A 22,821-nucleotide genomic window follows, 5' to 3' on the forward strand; every position below is an offset into this window, starting at 1 on the left:
AAAGGGGAAACATGCTTCAAGGTTATATACAAGCCAAGACACCCACCAGAAGAGGTATGTGAACTTCTTGAAAAGTACATTTTTAGCCTCGGTCAAACTGATAACAGTTGCAGGCTAACTCAGTACTTTGGAAATCCAAATACAATGCACCTTAAAGCCCATGGTAATCGCAAACACTACAAGAACAAGATATTTTTTACTACTGCACCACCAATCATTAAAGAACAGAGGGAAAACTTATCACAGCCACCCATGAAAGTTTATAAAGCACAGTGTACACGTTTCATACCTCCACAATATGAAGCTGCTTTAGGACCGCGTGATCTAAAGCAGGCACAAAACAGTGCTATGAGAGAGTGTGTAAAGCGTTGTTTGTGCCAAGATGATGTTTATTCCATAGTTGAATTGGAGCGCTTGTTTGGTGGTTTTGTAAAGCAGCTAGATGTCCTACATGATTTCTATTGTATCCTTGCAAAAGAAGAACTAATAGAAGAAGCGAATACATTTGCAAAACACAAGGACAGCAACTTCAGTTGTGACACAACTTTCGAGTTTGGTCATTTTTATGTGACTACTGTGAACCACCCTGCTTTTCAAAATGCATGTGTAATTCCAATTTTCATATTGATGCACCAAAAGAAAGATGAAGGTACACACAGAAAGTTCTTCAATTTTATTTCTGAAAAGTGTCCAGCATTTAACAGCAACATGGTGAAAATCATTACTGACCGTGAAAAGGCAATTACAAACAGTATAGATGCACAGCTTCCCCAGGTTAAATGATTCCTGTGTTGGAACCACATGAGGAAAGATGTGCAATACTGGACGCAAAGGCATGGTTGACAACAAATGGACAAATTAACATATGAAAGCTGTATTTACAGTTAAATGAACAGCAAGACACCAAACGAATATGTAAGTAAGTTAGAAGAACTTAGCCAACATTGGACAGAAGAATTCCTCACTTACTATAAGAAGCACCTGGAATCAGATATCCTCAATTACTGTGCAAGGTGGCTTTTAGAAGAACACAACATGTTCATAGAACCTTCAGGAATAACAACAAATCAAAGTGAGAGTTTTAATTCTGTGCTAAGAAGACATCATGATGGGAAAGAAATAAACATGGAAGGTTTTGTTCTGTCTATGTTTTACTTAACTTCTTACTACACGAAGGAAGTTCTGAGAGGGAGATGTGGACTGGGTAACTTCAACCTGAAAGGAGAGTTCTGAGCTCTAAACCCAGCAGATGTATCATTTCCTGAAGTACTGGTAACACCCGAAAGCTTGGTGGAATTTGTAAAGGAACAAAAACTTGTGATCACAAAAGAAAATGCATGTAAAACAGGAAGCCATCTGCCAAGAAGAACAATGGCAGAAGGAATTCTCAATACACCAGGTGGTATTGTGTTGGTGCCACAGCAGAAAGTATTCCTCGTTAAAGGTTTTAAAAATGAATCTTACATTGTGCAACTTTTCCCAAAGACTTCTTGTTCATGTCCACAATCCAGACAGTGTCACCACATTATGGCAGTTCTGCTATCAGTGGGATTGGATCCAAGGGAAGAGACAGATGAAGGAAATCTAAGCAGGTTGTACAAAAAACAAAGGGGAAAAGGAAAAAGTGGACAGAAGTTCACTTCTAAACCATCATTGACATCTCCAGCTGATGACTCAATCCAAAGCATGAATCGAAATAATGGAGACGAGGAGGCAACACTTACAACACAAGTTATGCCAGGATACAGTGCACGAACTGCAAAAATTGTTAAAATATCACCACCTGAACCATCCGTAGGTATGCCTAAACTTCATGTCATAACCACAAAAAAGGTTGTTCTGAATTACAAGCAGTGGTTCCAGGCACGGTAAAAGTTACCACAGTTACTGGTGATACAACTGTGACACTCCCAGAAGTAAGCAGTCAGTGGTGGTCAGATGCAGATTTTACACCAACAGTGCAACCAGGACCTCAAAACTTTTGTACTGTTAATTGGATGACTAATTTATGTAATACAATTTGGGAAGCCAATTCAAGCATCTGTTATGCAGGAGTGAATTGTTGCCAGCCTAATAGAAATGTGTGTGCAACAGAGGAAGATATGAAAATGGTTTTCTGTGACTTTGCATGCCAAGATTGGTACCACAAAGCACTAGTGAAGGACTATCTGATAAACAATTACCATCTATGTACAAATGCAGAAAATGTCAAAATGCTGAATAGGAGGTGTAAAGTACCTTTTCCTTGTTAGTATGTAACATTATTAAGCAACTTATGGTTTAAGTGTAAACAGAATATGTTTGATTTCTTTTTAAAGAGTAACTATAAATTTTTTGTTAACATTTATTATATAAAAAAAAAAAATTTTGAATAAGTCTTTTTTTTTTTTATTCTTACATTTTTCACACATCCTACAATAATCTGTCCCTAAATCACTAATTTGAAAACATGCAACTAACTGTCCCTCGCTAAACTATTCTCCTAAAGAATATTCAGATTGAAGTCGTTTTAGGAGAATGAATGCCCGAGGATGTGCGTGCACGCGCATTCCGGCAACTGTTCAGTTGCACTTTGGCCCAGAACAGGAGCTTCGTGGGCCAGCAGGAGGGTAAGTAAGAAGTTTTCTTATTTTAAACAGGTCCTAATGGGTTAAGGGGGTAAGGGGGTTCTAGAAAAAAAACCTTCAAACATGATAGTTACCCTTTAATATGGTTTTGTCAAGTATTCGTAATCCATTCAGTTGTGTAAATGTTAACTTAAATATTTCTCCCAAATAAAATAGTTTTATGTAACCTAGATGCTATGTTTTGATTTGTTTTAAATAAGGTTATGTCAATATTCGTAATCCATTCAGTCATGTAAGTGTTAACTTAATTATTTTTCTGTAATGAAAATACTTTTATGTAACTTATACTTCATCATCTAATCTAGGATTCAGCATTCATTTCAAATCTACAGTAACATATATGTGACTTGTGTTTACAACAGACAGCTTAATTTCGCCTCATAAGGGCTTGTTCACACAGGCAGCGTTTTCGCGTTTTTTCAGCGCATCCATTCTGCGCTGAAAAAACGAGCCTATTGTTGTCAATGGGCTAGTGCAGACACTCCGCTTTTTCTGCGCATCGAACGGATGCGCAGAAAAAAGCGACAGCATGTCCGTTTTTGCCGCGCAGAACGGACTGCCGCCGCCTATTTGAATGACTGTGTGCGCTAAAAACCAGCGACACAGTAATTCAGCATGCGCTTCTTATGCTTGTGCGCATAAAAAGCGCATGCACATAACGGAGCCGAAACGGCCAGTGTGAGTGAGCCCTTAATTTTTTTTTAAATAAAGTAAACTGTATATTTTATTTTATCAGTAAACTGAGATCAGAGAGATTAAGAAAACCATTTAAAAAAACTGTGCCATTGCCATAGTCTTGTGTGAAAATCAAACAAACAAAAACAAGGGCTTTAAGGCAAAATTTTTCGATAAAGATCTACTTAAGGATTCACTGTTTATTTGAAATGTAAAGTTATTATATAGGAATGCATGAATTAACATTGTTGAAAACAGAATTACATTTTTAAGCTCTGTTTTTCTTGTTGGAATAAGTTCATATTAATGACAAACTTATTTTCAGAGTTGCATCAAGATCTTATTAGGGATTCAGTGCTTATTTGAAATTTAAAGTTACTATATAGAAATGTATGGGTTTGCCTTGTTGAAAACACAATTACAGTTTTAACCTCTGCTAATTTATTTTTAAATAGAGTGAAGTGGAAAGGAAAAATACATTAAAAAAATTCAACTGTAAAAAAAAACTACCATAGGCCTAGGTATAGAAGAATATGGCGGTGCATAAAGACTGAATCCCTAAAAAGATCTTAATGAAACTTGGAAGATAACCTTGTTGTACTAATATGAACTTATTCCAATAAAAAAACCAGAGCTTAAAACCGTTATTCTGTTTCCAACCATGATAACACACTAGGCATAGGTATGGCAGAATATGGCGGCGCATAAAGACTGAATCCCTAAAAAGATCTTAATGAAACTTGGAAGATAACCTTGTTGTACTAATATTAATTTATTCCAATAAAAAAAACAGAGCTTAAAACCGTTATTCAGTTTCCAACCATGATAACACACTAGGCATAGGTATGGAAGAATATGGCGGCGCATAAAGACTGAATCCCTAAAAATATGTTAATGAAACTGGGAAGATAACCTTGTTGTACTAATATGAATTTATTCCAATAAAAAAAACGGAGCTTAAAACCGTTATTCTGTTTCCAACCATGATAACACACTAGGCATAGGTATGGAAGAATATGGCGGCGCATAAAGACTGAATCCCTAAAAATATGTTAATGAAACTTGGAAGATAACCTTGTTGTACTAATATGAACTTATTCCAATAAAAAAACGGAGCTTAAAACCCTTATTCAGTTTCCAACCATGATAACACACTAGGCATAGGTATGGAAGAATATGGTGGCGCATAAAGACTGAATCCCTAAAAAGATCTTAATGAAACTTCGAAGATAACCTTGTTGTACTAATATGAACTTATTCCAATAAAAACACCGGAGCTTAAAACCGTTATTCAGTTTCCAACCATGATAACACACTAGGCATAGGTATGGAAGAATATGGCGGCGCATAAAGACTGAATCCCTAAAAAGATCTTAATGAAACTTGGAAGATAACCTTGTTGTACTAATATGAACTTATTTCAATAAAAAAACGGAGCTTAAAACCGTTATTCAGTTTCCAACCATGATAACACACTAGACATAGGTATGGAAGAATATGGCGGCGCATAAAGACTGAATCCCTAAAAAGATCTTAATGAAACTTGGAAGATAACCTTGTTGTACTAATATGAACTTATTCCCATAAAAAAACGGAGCTTAAAACCGTTATTCAGTTTCCAACCATGATAACACACTAGGCATAGGTATGGAAGAATATGGCGGCGCATAAAGACTGAATCCCTAAAAAGATCTTAATGAAACTTGGAAGATAACCTTGTTGTACTAATATGAACTTATTCCAATAAAAAAAAACGGAGCTTAAAACCGTTATTCAGTTTCCAAAAAAGTTAACCCCTACATTCATGTATAGCAACTTTATGTCAAATAAATACATAAGTAAATAAATTGGTTATTCTGCTTCAAATAGAGTGAAGTGGAAAGGAAAACTTAATTAAGAAAATGAAACTGTAAAAAAAAACTACCATAGGCATAGGTATAGATAAATGTGGCACATAGGGTTTTAGTATGCACCAGGTGGAGGTATGTGGAGACCCCATTACTGGGCGCAGGGGGCATTAACCCCTTCAGCACGGAGACTCTTTTGGGGTCTTGTGTTGCCCCTTTATAAGAATCATAAGGTTTTTGTTCTGTTTCCTGTAATAGATACATACGACCCAACTATGGAGACAGGAAGGGAGGAAACTTATTGTTCTCATAGTACAGGACCCCTTTACTGGCCACACAGTGTAATGCCCCCATTATGCCCCTTATGCAGTATGTATGATGCCCCCACACAGTGTAATGCCCCCATTATGCCCCTTATGCAGGATGTATGATGCCCCCCACACAGTGTAATGCCCCCATTATGCCCCTTATACAGGATGTATGATGCCCCCCACACAGTGTAATGCCCCCATTATGCCCCTTATGTAGTATGTATGATGCCCCCACAGTACCACCTGAGGTCCTGTAGTTGGAATAAGTCCTGAGGTTTTACAGTTGGAATAATCCCTCTGGGATTGGTTTTCCCTTTGCCTGCTCCCCTACATGTATACCCTCGAGCATGTATACACTCATGTAGGGGAGCAGGCCTTACTAGATATTGAGGCTTTGTACAGTAATATATCGCATGAGGATGGTATCAGAGGAGTAAGACATTTCTTGAAATCGAGATCAATAGAGTGTAGCAGACATAATGACTTCATGGAGGATCTTCTAAAATTCACTCTTACACATAACTTATTTATTTTTGACAGGAAGTACTTCCACCAGCTCAGGGGTACTGCGATGGGAAGCCTCTGTGCCCCCTCGTATGCTAAACTATTCCTGGGCTGGTGGGAGGAATCCACAATATTCAGGGATGATCATAAGTGGTGCCATCCATATATTGGGGTATGATACAAATATATTGACTACATTTTAATCATCTGGTCAGAGACGAGTGAACAATCTCTTGAATTTATCAGGGAACTCAATATCTATACAGTGGGCCTGAGATTTATATCAGAGTTTAATTATTACCAGTTGCCTTTCCTGGATGTACTAATCAAGAAAGAACGGGATGAGACCCTAGGGACACTCATCTACCATAAACCTACAAGCACTAATAAACTATTGAAGTGGGATAGCCACCACCCCATCCCAATAAAAAGAGGAATACCCAAGGGTCAATTTTTATGGTTGAGAAGGTACTGCCATATTGTCTCAGATTTTAATATACAGGCAATAGACCTTTTATATCAGATTAAGGGATTATAGGGTACTCATGGTACATTTTGGATTCCACATCATCGTTTGCAGAAAAATGGGAGAGACAGACACTCCTCCATACCTAACCAAGAGACCAAGAAAAAGATGGGATAGCACGAGTAAGAAAAACTTATGACAATCAGAGTGACCTGGGATATACTTGTGGCCGACCCGGCTCGGAAGGTGCTGTGTGATCTACTCCCACAATAACTTTCAGAAAGGGTTGGTCAATTAGGGACCATTTAGTGCATAGTTTCTACAAAAAAACTGCACCCAAGGGGGCTTGGAAGAATCTGCAGTTTCTTTAGATGTGGAGAATGTTGTACATGTAATTGGATGAGACCATGTAAATCTTTCTCGAGTTCCTCCACGAGTAAAAACTTTTTTCAGAGGGGTTATTCCAACTGTAAAACCTCAGGACTTGTATATATGGCCACATGCACCTGCCCCCTAGATTATGTAGGTAACATGTAAGCAAATAAGAAGAAAGGATAGCACTCACCGGTCCCTAAAACGTGCTCCTTTATTGTATCACTTTAAAAGCAACATGTGGGCTAGACAGCGGTACACTATTCCTGGATCAATTGTCATCCCCGTACAAAGTTGCCGGTTCTTGTTTTCTTTTTTGTGTTTGGACAGATTATGTAGGCAAGACCAAGAGGGAGTCTAGGAGGAGGGTGGGGGGCATTAGGGTGATATATGCCATGGTCAGGACACCCGATTAGCGAGACATATGAATAGTGTACATCGAGGTGAAACCAGAGACATCTCCTTTTTCATCATTGAGGTGGTTAAACCCAATGTGATAGGAGGTGATCACAATAGATGTATCCTCAAAAAGGAAAGTGAGTGGATTTCCAGACTGGATTCACGAGCCCCTAAGGGACTGAATGAGCTAATTTCCTGTGCTTGTTTTGTGTGAATACAGACCCATTCTGTATTACATTTTTGGATTGTATATTCTACCCATTGCTACTCAGTTCCCTGTGAATGAGGTTCACATATTGTTGTACTTCATCGAGATATCTGAGCTTCTATATCAGAATTATTTCTTATCAGTTATATCCTACATATACTATTTAGTAACTAACAAGTGTGATGATCCTTGTGTATCTCTAATTATGCAATAGGGGACAAATTTGATCATTTACGAATATACTGTGGGCCATCATCCCATATTTTCTGTAGTGATAAAGTAGATCTACATGCCTATTGCATGATGGGAGGATGTGCAATACTTGTTTTTAGTCTCCAATGACGCTCATCTCAGAGATAGGACTTTTCTATGTTGGTGGTATGCAATCCAAAACCATTATGCGATCCGGCGTGGAACGCATGCTTCCGGGCACATCTGAGCTTTCTTCCGGCCTGTTGTTTTGTGCTGAATTGTGGGGAATACTTGAGAATTTATTTTTGTTCCATCTGTCTTTAGTTGATCCCACTGATGCATCAGATTAGTCCTCAGAGAATTATAATTAGAGGAACCCATGGACACATTAGGATTTGTGAAGCTGACCTCCGCTCTCCTCTATTTGCTTAGAATTTATTGTGTGACCTGTATTTCAGAACAGTAGCTCTTGGTTTGTTTCATTTCCATGTGTAAATTGAATTTGAATCGTAGTCTTTGATATCTCTTTCAAGCTTATTTTTTTTGATGTCTGAGATCCATCCTCCAGACTTTGTAAATTCGTTTGCATATTTTGTTTGAGTTTTGTATCCAAAAAGGCTTCTACACTGGGCGGAATACTTTCACCGAGTTTTTTTTCAAGAAACAAATATCAAATGCAATGTGACTTGATTATCCTTTTACAAATTTATCTTTATTAAGTTTTGAAAAGGAAATACAAATACAAACACCGGGTACTAGTTGTGCAACAAGTAGTAGGTCAAACATGACCACATAACCATAACAATAACCAGTATTTCCAAAACATTTGAAAATTAAATAAGTAAACACAATCCAAAGTAGAGTCGCTGGTAGAACATTGGTTCAATGTGTTTTAGGATATACCAGCGTGGTGACTCAGACTTAAACATTAAGTCATTACATATTCATGTTGATTAACAAATAAGGGTTATAAAAGAAAAAATGAGTAGTTAAAGCCCAAAACACAAATATACACAAAGACAAAGGGAAGTGGGGGAAGGGATGTATGGGTAAGAGGGTTAGGGTAACGTCAGAGAGGCTCCTGAAGTATAGACTTAACTTTCCCCTATGAGGGCCAGGTAATCAGCGGAAGATTTAAACTCCAGTAGAGCCATGTTTTATAAAATTTATCATGGGAGTTATTGATCGTGTAGGTGAGCTCCTCCATTAACCTAATCTCTTTTATTTTGGAGAACCATAGTGAGATTGTCGGGATAGTGTTACTTTTCCATAGTGAGGGAATACATGCTCTAGCAGACGTGATCAAGAGTCTCAGTATCGAGTTTTTATATGTTTTTAAAGGGGTGTTGCTGTGATGGAGAAGGACGAAAGCTGGGTCATGTCTTGCTCCATCCACCAACGTCACGTTACAACACAGACTGTCCAGAAGTTTGCGGAACCTCATCAGGAGAATTCCCAGGCGTTGTAGGGAGGTCATACAGGCACGTGGAGGCCACACATAATACTGAGCCTCATTTTGACTTGTTTTAAGGACATTACATCAAAGTTGGATCAGCCTGTAGTGTGTTTTTCCACTTTTAATTTTGGGGGTGACTCCAAATCCAGGCCTCCATTGGTTAATAAATTTGATTTCCTTTGATAATTTTTGTGTGATTTTGTAGTCAGCACATTCAACTTTGTACAGAACAAAGTATTCATTGAGAATATTTCATTCATTCAGATCTAGGATGTGTTATTTGAGTGTTCCCTTTATTTTTTTGAGCAGTGCATTTAATAGAATGTATAGAGAGTAAACTACAATATGTGGGATGCACTTCAGAGTCGCTAAAAAAATGTATTAGAAGACATTTATCTAATACAATCAATCCCACAACATTAAACGTCTTTGGTTTAAAGACGCTTCACCATGACATATGATTCAAGCCATGTTAGTTTCCTTGATACCATGGTGATCAAGGATACAAAGGGCCACCTAACAACTGATCTCTATTCCAAGCCCACCGATCGCAATGACCTATTACACTTTTCTAGCAATCATCCAAGGTCGATGAAGAAATCTATACCTACATTACGATTTCAGAGGGTCAAACGGATAGTGTCCAGTGAAACTATCCGCAATCAGAGGTTACAAGAAATGTCGACCAAATTCACTGAACGAGGCTATCCACCTAGCTTCTTGAATCCCCAGGCGTCGAATTCCAGAACTGATCTTCCAAACACTAAGGACAGAATTCCCTTCGTTCACACGTTCCACCCCTTCGCCTACATCTTAAATAAAACCATTAGGAAACACAGGAACATCTTACAAACCGGCTATCCCACGATCCCTGCGTTCCAACAACCCTTCCTACCGTGTTTTAAGAACCAATATTAGAGACTATGGTTTTTGCAGAATCCCAAAATGGGCACATTCCCATGTCTCCAATGTCGTCAATGCAACAATGTCCTCAGGGGTAGCATTGTTCATCACCCACAAACTGAAAAAATATACAACATCAAAGGGTACTTTACATGTGACAGTTCATATGTGGTATATCTTATTAAATGTCCATTCGGCCGAATCTGTGTGGGGGAGGCGGCACAGCCCATAAGGGATAGGATTTCAAAGCACAAGTCCACAATTCTGTGCAAAAACCTAATGTTACCCATTCCCCAACAGTTTATCATGGCAGGACATAGTATTTCTCAATTCAAATACCAGGTATTGGAACAAGTTTTGACACCACATCGGGGGAGCGACAGAGTGAGCCTTCTCAAACGTAGAGAAGCCTATTGAATTCATGAATTACAGTCCTTAGAGCCGAAAGGCCTTAATAGGGACTATGACCTGCTGGCTTTTTATATAATTTTTTTTTATGTTTGGAGTTTGGTTCTCATTGAACAATTGGTATAGAGAAATTTGTCACCCAGGGATCTTATGTGACCCTATGCTGAAATGTATTTTACGTTTGGATATGTGGTCTTCAAATTGAATAGGTCAATAATATACATGTTTTGATCTCCATATCCTACTCATATATTGTCTCCTTTATTGCAGATTATTCCTCTCTGGCACACTCTTGTCCCCTCTCCTAGATCCTTGTCCACTCCAACAAAGGCTCTGGCTCATGCCCATTGGGTCTTATGCTCTATACTGGTGGAACGCACATTCTCTCTCCCTGGCACTCAAACTTCCGGCTCACTGGAACGCATTTACACCAGCCTGCAGAATGCACAGCTTCCTGGGAGCAGTGCGTCACTTCCGGTGACGTCACACATGCACTTCCGGAGTTCACAGCACTGCGGGATTGGCGGCGATTGGTCAGCCGATACCATCCTGCCCCTGACAACTCTCACAGCACCAGGAACTAGCGGTGGACACCGCGTTCCTCTAAGCCACTACGTGCAGTACCAACTTATAACCAGGAACTAGGGGTCACAGGTATGCTACGTCCAGCTCTATTCGGTCTATCTCTGCCTCCACAGTCCCTCTCAGCTGATAACTCTGAGTCTGCCACTCTCTGCTCTTTTCTGCAGACCCAAGCAACCAGAGTCACCATATCTCCACACTTTTGAATTCCTACCTTTGAATACCATCCAGCAGTCTAGTAGGTGTCACCTCTCTTCAATTTGTATATATACTTGCTCTATACTATGATGTTGTATCCACATTAATGGGGTTTGACAAAATATTATACACTGTTTAAGAGGGGTTTGGGAGAAATTGTTAATATTTTCACAAAATTTCCCTGACAGTGAGTCTATGAGAAACGTATTCAGCTGCAGACTCCAAGGAAGAAACTGCTTGTTGTCTGTGTCCTAAAATATAACGGTTTTATTACTAGATATAAAGAAAAAAACGAAATACTGTAAAATAATAAATCTCCTTATATGTTTTCCCTCATTATCTCCAATAGATGTATTATGATGTGCCATCAACTTATCTTTTTCTCCTTCAGGTCTCTCTTCGGATCCTCTCAGTGACGATCTTCGATATAAGAAAATTTTTCTGATTTACCCATCAAAGGTGGCTATGGACAGAGACAAGATGGTGGAGAGGATATTAAACCTCACCCTAGAGATCCTCTTCCGGCTTACTGGAGAGGTGAGAGATTCTGATGACGTCACATTACATCATTCTTATCTATGGGAATAACAGATGGACAGAACTGGAGAGGTGAGGACTCTGGAAATGTCTGTAATGAGATTTATTAATGTGTCTCTCCATAACCAGGATTACACAGTAGTGAAGAAAACCTCTAGTGAGCGCTGTCAGGACCCTGTGTCTGAGAGATGGAGAAGACATCTGAGCCCAATCACAGGGCCTCCACCTCACCCCCTGATACATGAGGACATCAATGACCAGAATATCTTAGAACTCACCTACAAGATGATTGAGCTGCTGACTGGAGAGGTGACACTGCTGGGAATGCTGGGACATTTTACAGTAACGCTATGAAGGGATCGGGGGGATGACGGTATCATTGTATATGTCAGGTTCCTATAAGGTGTCAGGATGTCGCTGTCTATTTCTCCATGGAAGAGTGGGAGTATTTAGAAGGACACAAAGATCTGTACAAGGGCGTCATGATGGAGGTTCCCCAGCCCCTCACATCACCAGGTAATAGACAGGACTAAATACACACGACCTATAATTATCTGTATGTAAAGAATGAATTCAGTCCCTGTATGTGTTTCCTCCAGATCTATCCAGTAAGAGGACAACACCAGAGAGATGTCCCCGTCCTCTTCTTCCACAGGACTGTAAACAAGAAGATCCCAATGTTCCTCAGGATCATCAGGTAGATAGAGAGAAGGTGTCATGAGATCTCCCCTATGATGTGTAGACGGCTGTGAAGGTCTTGTATTCAGTCTTGTTTTATCCACCATTATTATGTTTTATATTTGTGTAATGAAAACAGTGGAGATGGCAGGATTAGAGCTGATCATAGATGGGACTTCTCCATCTGTCTGTGACTTTTATAATATTTGTTTCAGGGTGAAGGTCTGACCCATATTAATACCACAGAGACATATGTGAGGGGTGATGAGCGGTGTAAAGAGGAGATTCCTACATATGACTACCCAGGTGAGTAGTGACCACTAAATGCAGAGAAGTCACAGATTCTTCTCAGTCACCGGCTGTGGCTGCTTTATCGGTGGTGTAGTCCGGCCGTATCACAATCTTGTGGTCACCATTTTGCCGCTAGACCACAACAATCTCCTCCGTCCGAAAATGTTCAGATTACTTTGGGAAATTGGGAAAGCCCTTTTCTATAGCACTTACAACCTGGAGGATCCACCTACCCCCTGTGATTAGATGATGCTGACCGTTACCTGCCCAGGTCTGTAAACTACAAAGCTAAATGACAGAGTGCGTAGAATGTGCAGATGATCAGGCCCCATTTTTCAAATCTGACGTGTGTCACTTTATAGTAAAGACACAAAAACTGCCGCAAATAGGTGCAGCTATAACCGGAAAGCATAAAACTCATAATTAAAAATATAATTTTATTGAGGTATACATATAAAAAGTAGACAAACAATAAAAAAATGTTAAAAAAAGCAGGAACCCTTGAGTTCCCTACACAATAGCTCACTGAACCAAGTGAGTGAGATGGGAAGAAGAATAGTCAGGTAGCCAGGTCAGAACAGGAGAGCAGAGAAAATACAAAATCAGAAGACACAAGAGTAGTCAGTAAACGGGCCGAGGTCACAACAGAAAACAAATACACAAGCCGGGAGCTGAGCACAGAGGACTGAACCAGAGGAGAACAAGGCTGTACCTGGCTGCTTCCGGCAATATGCTTCCGGCTTTAGTAGGGTGTGGTGCTTTCCAGTTGGCTGAAGCAGGGAGCAGATTACTCCAGCTGGATAACACACACACCCATACTGCCAGACTGGATGGTACTACTGGTCCAAGCAACCCTAATCTTAGTGGCTGGACAGAACCTGCGCCGTCCAGAGCTTCTGGTTCGGACGTCTCCTCCATCACTAGCGCTGCCTGCAGGATGAATAAGGCGGCTCCTGGTGACAAAAGCAAACGTCACATAAGTCGAAGCACGAGGAGAAGTAGATGTCCCAGAGGAGATGGGACACACCTTTTGCAGAAGCCCTAATATGACAAAATGGCAGAAAACCAGAACAGTAGAAATCCCCATTTTGGAAATTATAACCCTCAGTGAATTAATCTATAGGAGTAGTGACTATTTTGACTCCACAGTCACTCTCCAGAAATTAGCACGCAGTGGATGTTGGAGAGTGAAAATTGCAAATATGCTATTTTATTACCCAACACATAGTGCCCAGATTGTGCTCCAGGAGACACACACCATAAATTAAGTGGGTTCTTCTCATTATAGTAATGCCAAATACATAGATGCTAAATGTGATTTAGGCACATAAACTACTGTAAGGCTCATAAGCGAGGGGGCGATCTGACTTTGGGAGAGCAGATATTGCTGGATTGGTTTATGGAAGCCATGTTGCTTTTCAAGAGCCTTTGAGCCACTAGTAATGTGGAAACCTCTGTTATTACATTGACAAATGATGGACCTGAGTGGGGACTTGTTTTTTGTGAGAGGAGTAGAAGTTTTTATTGGTATTATTTTCGGCTACATAACATTGTTTGGTGGCTTTTTATTCCATATTTGGAGGCAGAATGAAAAATCAGTTGAACACCACGCTCTACTGCTCCATCCTATGAGGTTTTCTATTAGACAGTCATTGTCCTGGTGAATAAGTGATTTTTTTTTTATATATAACTTGCCTTTTTTATGGACAGTTTAAGTAGAAATGTTCAAAAATATAAAATTCAAGGAATTTTTATTAAAAAATAATAATTGGTTTTCTTCTTGGCAGATGTCTGTACCAGGAGATCAGAGGGACAGCTGATATCTTCAATTTTCAAATCAGATTATTTTCAGATCCAACAGAATACAATTGAAATGAATGACATTTCTCCAGATTTACCATCATCCCTTCACAGCAAAGATCTGTCATCTGATCCTTTGAAACAGGTCCTGTCTTCTGATTCATTACTGACTACTAAGGAAAATCAAAGTCACAAAATAAGCATTAAAAAGCAAAATGCTTCTAATGCAAAGAAGCCATTTTCACGTTCAGAATATAGAAATAGTTTTCCTCCCAAAAAGTCTTTTCTTAAACCTCAAAAAATTCACACAGCAGAGAATAGATTTTCTTGTGCCAAGTGTGGGAAATGTTTTAATCAGAAATTAGATCTTGTTAGGCACCAGATAACTCACACAGGGGAAAAGCCATTTTCATGTTCAGAATGTGGGAAATGTTTTACAGAGAAATCAACTCTTATCACACATCAGAGAACTCACACAGGGGAGAAGCAATTTTCCTGTTCAGAATGTGGGAAATGTTTTAACCAGAAATCATATCTTAATATACATCAGAGAACTCACACAGGTGAGAAGCCTTTTCCATGTTCAGAATGTGGAAAATGTTTTAACCATAAATCTAGTTTTCTTAAGCACCAGAGAACCCACACAGAGGAGAAGCCATTTTCCTGTTCAGAATGTGGGAAATGTTTTACAGTGAAATCAAATCTTATCAGACATCATAGAACTCACACAGGGGAGAAGCCATTTTCATGTTCAGAATGTGGGAAATCTTTTGCAAAGAAATCAAATCTTATCAAACATCAGAGAACTCACACAGAGGAGAAGCCTTTTTCATGCTCAGATTGTGGAAAATGTTTTGGACACAAATCATATCTTTATAAACATCAGAGAACTCACACAGAGGAGAAGCCATTTTCCTGTTCAGAATGTGGGAAATGTTTTACAGTGAAATCAACTCTTATCAACCATCAGAGAACTCACACAGGAGAAAAGCCATTTTCCTGTCAAGAATGTGGGAAATGTTTTACAGAGAAATCAAATCTTATCAAACATCAGAGAACTCACACAGGAGAGAAGCCTTTTTCATGTCCAGAATGTGGGAAATGTTTTAACCAGAAATCGGATCTTGATAAGCACCAGAGAACTCACACAGGGGAGAAGCCATTTTCATGTTCAGAATGTGGGAAATCTTTTGCAAAGAAATCAAATCTTATCAAACATCAGAGAACTCACACAGAGGAGAAGCTTTTTTCATGCTCAGATTGTGGAAAATGTTTTGGACACAAATCATATCTTTATAAACATCAGAGAACTCACACAGAGGAGAATCCATTTTCCTGTTCAGAATGTGGGAAATGTTTTACAGTGAAATCAACTCTTATCAACCATCAGAGAACTCACACAGGAGAAAAGCCATTTTCCTGTTCAGAATGTGGGAAATTGTTAAAGGACGAGGTTTCCCTCCAAAAATATCAGTAATTAATGGGGGAACTCTCCTACTCCTCTATTGAGGTCCGATATTAACTATTAACATCAAACTTGATTATTAATAATTAATATCCACTAATGTTATCTGTGCCTTATACTATATACCAACTGAGACAAAACCGTGTGCTAATAAAAGGTATTTATTACACAAAAGTCTACAGTTAATATACTACTATTTATCCCACTAACACAGTACACAATAATAATAACAATATACAATTCCCAATTACCTATTTTCCACCCATGTTTCCTAATCACTCGTGCAATATCAGCCCACCCAACTATACTAACTTTCCCTATATATATATACAGATACAAGGATAGGGTTAGTACAGGGTATGTAGGGCTAGCAAGTAAAGAGTTACAGGGGAAGAGAGATACTCAGCCATGTGTTATGTCCATCTCTAACAGTCCAAAGAGCAAAGAGGGCTAGCACATGAGTGCTCTGGGGTTTTAAGTCCTGCATCGGAAATTATGTATTATTCCCCGCCCACTGGCTAAGGTCTTTGTTCATGTCCAGCCATACTCGCAAAACCTGTTTTAGTACATGGCTGGACATTTTGTTGATCCTGACCCCAACAGCAGCAAGTAGACTGAAACACATAAGGAGATGGGGGCCAATTTATATGTATACTTATCTGCAAGCATGGCTAGTATGTAGATACATATATACATGTACAACCTAGGACACTTCCCTTTACAATCCCCTTGTTGTCGAGAACACGACAATGAAATTTGAGGGAAGTGTTGTACTGGGATATATTTGCCTACTCCAGCCCCATTTATAAGTTGTGACAGTTCAGGATGGAATGAAGTATAATACTGCACTTAGGTACCTAGACATCAGCCATTACGGCCATCAACTCTTCCCTGCCTTTCACCGTAATCCAACGCATCCCTCCACAGAATACACTCTGCTTCTTTCTTGGATCTTTAATCAAACTCTTTTTGTTGTTAAAGTCTTTTTGCTGTGGTCCTGTCGTTGCCAGTCTTCAGGTATCTGCCTACCCCAAAGTCGTCTTGCTGGTCAGACTCTGGAATGGCTTTACCCTCAGTGTATAGGTTTGCCCGAGTCACTATCCTGTGTACACCCCTCACCCTGCCAGTCTTTCTATTCCTCTCCCGCAGCTTGCTTCTGCAGGGTTATGAGTACTCCTGGCTGGCTCGCCATTGTTAAAAGACGAGGTTTCCCTCCAAAAATATCAGTAATTAATGGGGGAACTCTCCTACTCCTCTATTGAGGTCCGATATTAACTATTAACATCAAACTTGATTATTAATAATTAATATCCACTAACGTTATCTGTGCATTATACTATATACCAACTGAGACAAAACCGTGTGCTAATAAAAGGTATTTATTACACAAAAGTCTACAGATAATATACTACTATTTATCCCACTAACACAGTACACAATAATAATAACAATATACAATTCCCAATTACCTATTTTCCACCCATGTTTCCTAATCACTCATGCAATATCAGCCCACCCAACTATACTAACTTTCCCTATATATATATACAGATACAAGGATAGGGTTAGTACAGGGTATGTAGGGCTAGCAAGTAAAGAGTTACAGGGGAAGAGAGATACTCAGCCATGTGTTATGTCCATCTCTAACAGTCCAAAGAGAAAAGAGGGCTAGCACATGAGTGCTCTGGGGTTTTAAGTCCTGCACCGGAAATGATGTATTATTCCCCGCCCACTGGCTAAGGTCTTTGTTCATGTCCAGCCATGCTCGCAAAACCTGTTTTAGTACATGGCTGGACATTTTGTTGATCCTGCCCCCAACAGCAGCAAGCAGGCTGAAACACATAAGGAGATGGGGGCCAATATATACATGTATACTTATCTGCAAGCATGGCTAGTATGTAGATACATATATACATGTACAACCTAGGACACTTCCCTTTACAGAAATGTTTTACAGAGAAATCAAATCTTATGAAACATCAGAGAACTCACACAGGGGAGAAGCCTTTTTCATGTCCAGAATGTGGGAAATGTTTTAACTAGAAATCGGATCTTGATAAGCACCAGAGAACTCACACAAGGGAGAAGCCTTTTTCATGTTCAAAATGTGGGAAATGTTTTAACCAGAAAGCGCATCTTGATAACCACCGGAGAACCCACACAGGGGAGAATGTCACAACTACACCCAATTACTCTCTGTAGAGATTGGAAAGGCCCTAGCTGCACAACTAAAAATGCCACCACACACCCAACTAACTAATAAGCCATTGAGGAGTTTCTCATACCTCCTGAGGAACCAGAGGGGAGGCTGCAACACACTCTCAACAAGGGGAAAGGAAAGTATGAAGTAAAATACGAAAACTGAGTGAGAAACAAAAACACATTCTTATAGGGCAAAGAAGGCAAGCTAAGGAGAACCACAAATAAAAGGAACAAGTATAATCTCCTAGAAACCTATCATTGTTAGAATGAAAAGGTACTGGGAGGGAAAGAAAACTGACCGGGAGGATAGTTTCACCTTTGAGGTGAAACTTATAAAATTTATCCTCACCAACTGTATATGTAAAACCTGTCCGTTTATAATGACCATGGATAAGATAAAGATTCCCAACTCACATCAGGACCACAAGACCCCAGGTACTTTCAGCTGCATCACAATGAACTTAATTATATGTAACAAATGTCCAACTGGGGGTCTGTATGTAGGGGAGACAAGGCAAAAACTTAGAACAAGGATGAATTCTCATCGCCACACAATAAAAGAAAAAAAGAATAGCTCTACTTGTGGCCAAACATTTTTACGGCCACAACTGCTTCTCCCTCTCCCATACTGATAGTTCTGCTTCACGTCACTTGTCTTATCTATTGCATTATTCCTGTGCCCCTTGAAAAAGGTTTTCCTACCGAAACGTACGTCGGGGTGACGGTAGCAGAGCCTGTCTGGTGGCCTTACCCAGGTACACAGCTATTTCAGCTTATTTATGACCAATTGTTTATATTATTTCTATCTGTATAAGGGTTTTAACCCTTTTGTTTCTGGGTAGTTGGATTGTGATGGGATATTATTGTTTTGGGCGTACAATTTGGAAAAGGTATTCTTTATGGGTGGTATATATTTATTAATACATGTGACCCTGTTGCTGTCCCCCTTATATTTCCACTTGCTATATAGGCTGACCTTTCGGGCGCTGTGTCACAGTTTTTAACATTGTTTTATTCATGTTGATCCAGCACTCTGTGTCCACTCTGTCGTCCGCAATTATTTTTGTAATTTGTGTTTACTACATGTGTTAATAAAGGAGTTTTCTTACTTCTTTACTATTTTGAACTTGTGTGGCCATCTTTTTGTTTCTCTGCTTCACAGAGGAACACCCCCCCCCTTCCCTTTACTGTGCCCTGTTGTGTATTAATATGTGACTATTCAGATTTTGTGTTATACTATGTCTGATGAAGAGACCTGAGTAGTCTCGAAAGCTTACTGACTAATGGCTAACTGAAAAGATGGTATCAACCACTGAGGACTTTTAGATTTTTATATTTTTCTCCAAACAGCAATTTTAAGATTTCTCCACAGGTGTTCAATGGGATTTACATCCAGATTCATTGCTGGTCATAACTGTCCAGCACTTTGTTTCCATCCATTTTCTGGGTGCTTCTTTAAATATGTTTGGGGTCATTGTCATGCTGGAAGACCCATGACCTAGCAAGCAAACCCAACTTTCTGACACTAGGCACTACATTGTGCCCCAAAATCCTTTGCTAATCTTCAGATTTCATGATGCCTTGCACACAGTCAAGGTACCTGACCAGAGGCAGCAAAACAACCCCAAAACATCTTTGAAGCTCCACCATATTTGACTGTATGTGTTGTAAATTTATTGATTATGTTGCGCACCTTGGACAGAGGAACATGAGGATCTCTAAAGATGGACTTATAACCTTGAAATTATTGATATTTTTCAACAATTTTGGTTCTCAAGTCCTCAGACAGTTCTCCTTTTTCTGTTTTCTCCATGCTTAGTGTGCCACACATATGCACACAATGAAAAGATTGAATCAACTTCTCCCTTTTTTATCTGGTTTTAGTTGTGATTTTCATATTGCCCACATCTGTTATTTGCGACAATTGCGTTTGAACAAGCTTCACATGCTTGAAACAAAGTTGTTTAGCCACAATTTTGGCAAGGTGTCAACAATTTTGTCCGACCTATTTTATGTGGTTTTGTGTGAAATTATGTTCAAGTTTCCTTTTTTCTGTGTTTTCTTGTGTTGTTCCAATACATCCAAAGGAAATAAACGTCTAAAACAAAACATGTAATTACAATAATTTTCTGGGAGAATTACTTCATTTTCTGGAACAATTTCAAGGGAGCCAACACTTTTGACCATGACTTGTTTTTGTTGCCTTTTTAATTTGTTGCAGCATATCATCCTCTACGTGTTCAGCTATATTAGGAGGCTTGTAGCAAAGTCCAATTAGCAGCTTTCCATTATTGCCATTTCCATGTACATTTACCCATACTGATTTTACATCAGGGATGTAAAGCTCAAAACATGCAGAGGGCCAAAATGAAAAAGTGGGACAAAGTCGTGGACCAACCAGTATATAGTATAATGGGCCCAACATAGTCCTCCATACAGAATAATGGGCCCCACATAGTCCTCCATACAGTATGATTGGCCCCACATAACTTTCCATCCAGTATAATGGGCCCCACAAAGTCTTCCATGCAGAATAATGGCCCCACATAGATGTGGTGGTTCTGGTGTCGTGGGTCAAATATAATCACCAAAAGTTGGCCATGTGTGCAGTACATTGTCGAAGCTGCCCCCCATGTCGTCATTGAGCTTGAGGTCTTAAATTGGTTTTAACTAAAATACCCACCCCTCTACCTATTTTTCTTTCCTATCCGTTTGAATGTGGTGTAACCCTCTGTTTGACACCCAGTCATGGCTTTCATCCAACCAGGTTTCTGTAATACCCACCACATCGTAATCTGTGGCTGACCTAAGAGTCTCTGATTCATTCATTTTGTTTTCAAGATTTCTTGCATTTGCCTGCAGACATTTAATACTATTAGCACATTTATTACGGCTACTCGCCTCCTTACTTTCCTTGAATATCTCAATCTCTCTGCCTACTCTACCCCCTTATTTGCACAGCTACCCTCCCTCCCCCCATATCCTAGTTTGAAAGCTCCTCCATCTATCTGACCATTTTCCCCCCAGCACATCTGCATTCTCCTCTTGAGGTGCAGCCTGTCCCTATCGTAAAGATAGTAGCCAACAGAGAAGTCAGCCCAGTTCTCCATGAACCAAAACCCTGACAATTATCTCCTTAAGTTCCCGCTGACTTTCTAGTAACGTAGTGGAATCAGCAGTATATCTGAAAACACCACCTGTACTTCAGCTTCTCTCCTAATTCCCTGTAATCATTTTTAAAGACCTTTCACCTCTCTCTAACTTAGTCATTGGTACCAACGTGTACCATGACTGCTGGGTTTTCCCCAGCCCCACCCAATAATCTGTCTATCTGATCGCCTGAAGAGCCCCTTGTTAGGGGCACAAAAAATGTGTGTGTTCTCGTCTTAGTTGTCTGCCGCCAAATTGTATATAGGATCTATACGGTCGGAGAAATCACAAATGAACACTGAGTAGTGTCTCAAATAGGCTTTTTATAGGAAAAATCAGGGACCTTTCCACACATTACCTCATTGCCTTATCTCATAATTCTGGCTGACATCTGTCGCTAATGGGTCATTATTTTAATATGTAAACATAATATGTAAATTAAGTCAAGCTGACTCTCAATTAAATCAATTAAGTCCGTCTTGCACATAAGGTTCAAAGGTCAATCAGTATAGTCACTTATCTTTTATTATTCTGTAATTTCCCTAAAAGTAATAAAGATCATTAGAAAGCTGCTATTATCAGATTAATATGTTAGTCGATAATCATTAGGGATTTTCCATAATTCCATGTTCCACGTAGTATGTGGATCTTTGATCAATATGAGGTTGTTGGTACAATGTGGTTCGGGCAGGAGGAGGGAATTTTGTATTATCTACAATTCTTAATACATACTATTTTCATATAACTTCCATAATCATACATATATTTATCCATAACACCCCAAATTAACTTAGGAATTATCTTAAGAACCATAATCTTTCCACTTGACGAGATAATGCAGACCTGACCCACCTGGAATCAAGAATTCGCCTTACTTCATACTCCCAATACCCTTCCAAATCCACCTCAATTATGTCTTGAGGTCCCCTCAATTTTTTTTTAAAAGAGAAGAATGGAAAGAATTATTGATTTCCAGGCAATAAGAAGTTGCAACTTAACTTACAGGATTTAAAATTTTAATAATTTTATAAGGACCTGCAAAAGGTTGTCCACTACTATTAACAATGACTCTATGGATTTAAACTGTGCCAACAAGTCTTTTTGTAAATACCTTGCTTGTTCTTTATTGCCTGTGAGCGGCGCTATTGCTGGCCGCTCACCAGGCATCACGTGACCCCGGCTGCCGCCGGCTCCGACATTCGCTGATGTCACATCAACTTCCGGCTGCAGTCGGACGTGAGCAAGTTACGCCCTCCCCATTGATTGATGGGCCGTGGTCGGGGTTTCACCGCACATCACAGCCCAGCATCCACCGCGTGCTTTCCTTCTCTGCTTTAGTTGGGAAAGAGCAATAAAAAATTGAATTGCACTCGGACCAATGTTAGTGAATGAATGACATCTCATCTGCGATTCGTTTTTTCTCAGCTGAAATCGGGCTGAGAAAAATTTCACAGCATGCTGCGATTTGCCACGTATCTCGGACGAGAAAAAATCGCACAGCGCTCAGACCATGCGAGTGCCCTCCGATTTTCACTCACCCGTCTCTTTAA

The 22,821-nt window shown here is 39.6% G+C and overlaps 2 protein-coding genes and 1 long non-coding RNA gene across 3 annotated transcripts in view; all 3 read left to right on the forward strand.

The window, feature by feature from the left end:
• LOC141178587 (uncharacterized) overlaps positions 1 to 22,821 on the forward strand; it is a 648,943-nt gene that overhangs the window by 11,726 nt on the left and 614,396 nt on the right. The gene's annotated exons all lie outside the window — the stretch shown is intronic.
• Positions 10,640 to 11,675, forward strand: LOC141178653 (uncharacterized). The gene is made up of 3 exons (XR_012254844.1): positions 10,640 to 11,022; positions 11,118 to 11,188; positions 11,540 to 11,675. It is a non-coding gene; the product is annotated as an uncharacterized lncRNA (long non-coding RNA).
• On the forward strand, positions 11,773 to 18,985 carry LOC141178680 (uncharacterized). Its single transcript, XM_073660567.1, has 5 exons — positions 11,773 to 11,994; positions 12,078 to 12,201; positions 12,285 to 12,382; positions 12,579 to 12,669; positions 14,442 to 18,985. The coding sequence occupies exons 1-5, from the start codon at positions 11,773 to 11,775 to the stop codon at positions 15,929 to 15,931; spliced, it is 2,025 nt and encodes a 674-aa protein (XP_073516668.1). The 3' UTR covers positions 15,932 to 18,985.

The sequence above is a fragment of the Phyllobates terribilis genome, unplaced genomic scaffold (genome assembly GCF_046119375.1).
Source record: "Phyllobates terribilis strain yellow unplaced genomic scaffold, ASM4611937v1 Scaffold_29__1_contigs__length_15306474, whole genome shotgun sequence".
NCBI lineage: Eukaryota > Metazoa > Chordata > Amphibia > Anura > Dendrobatidae > Phyllobates > Phyllobates terribilis.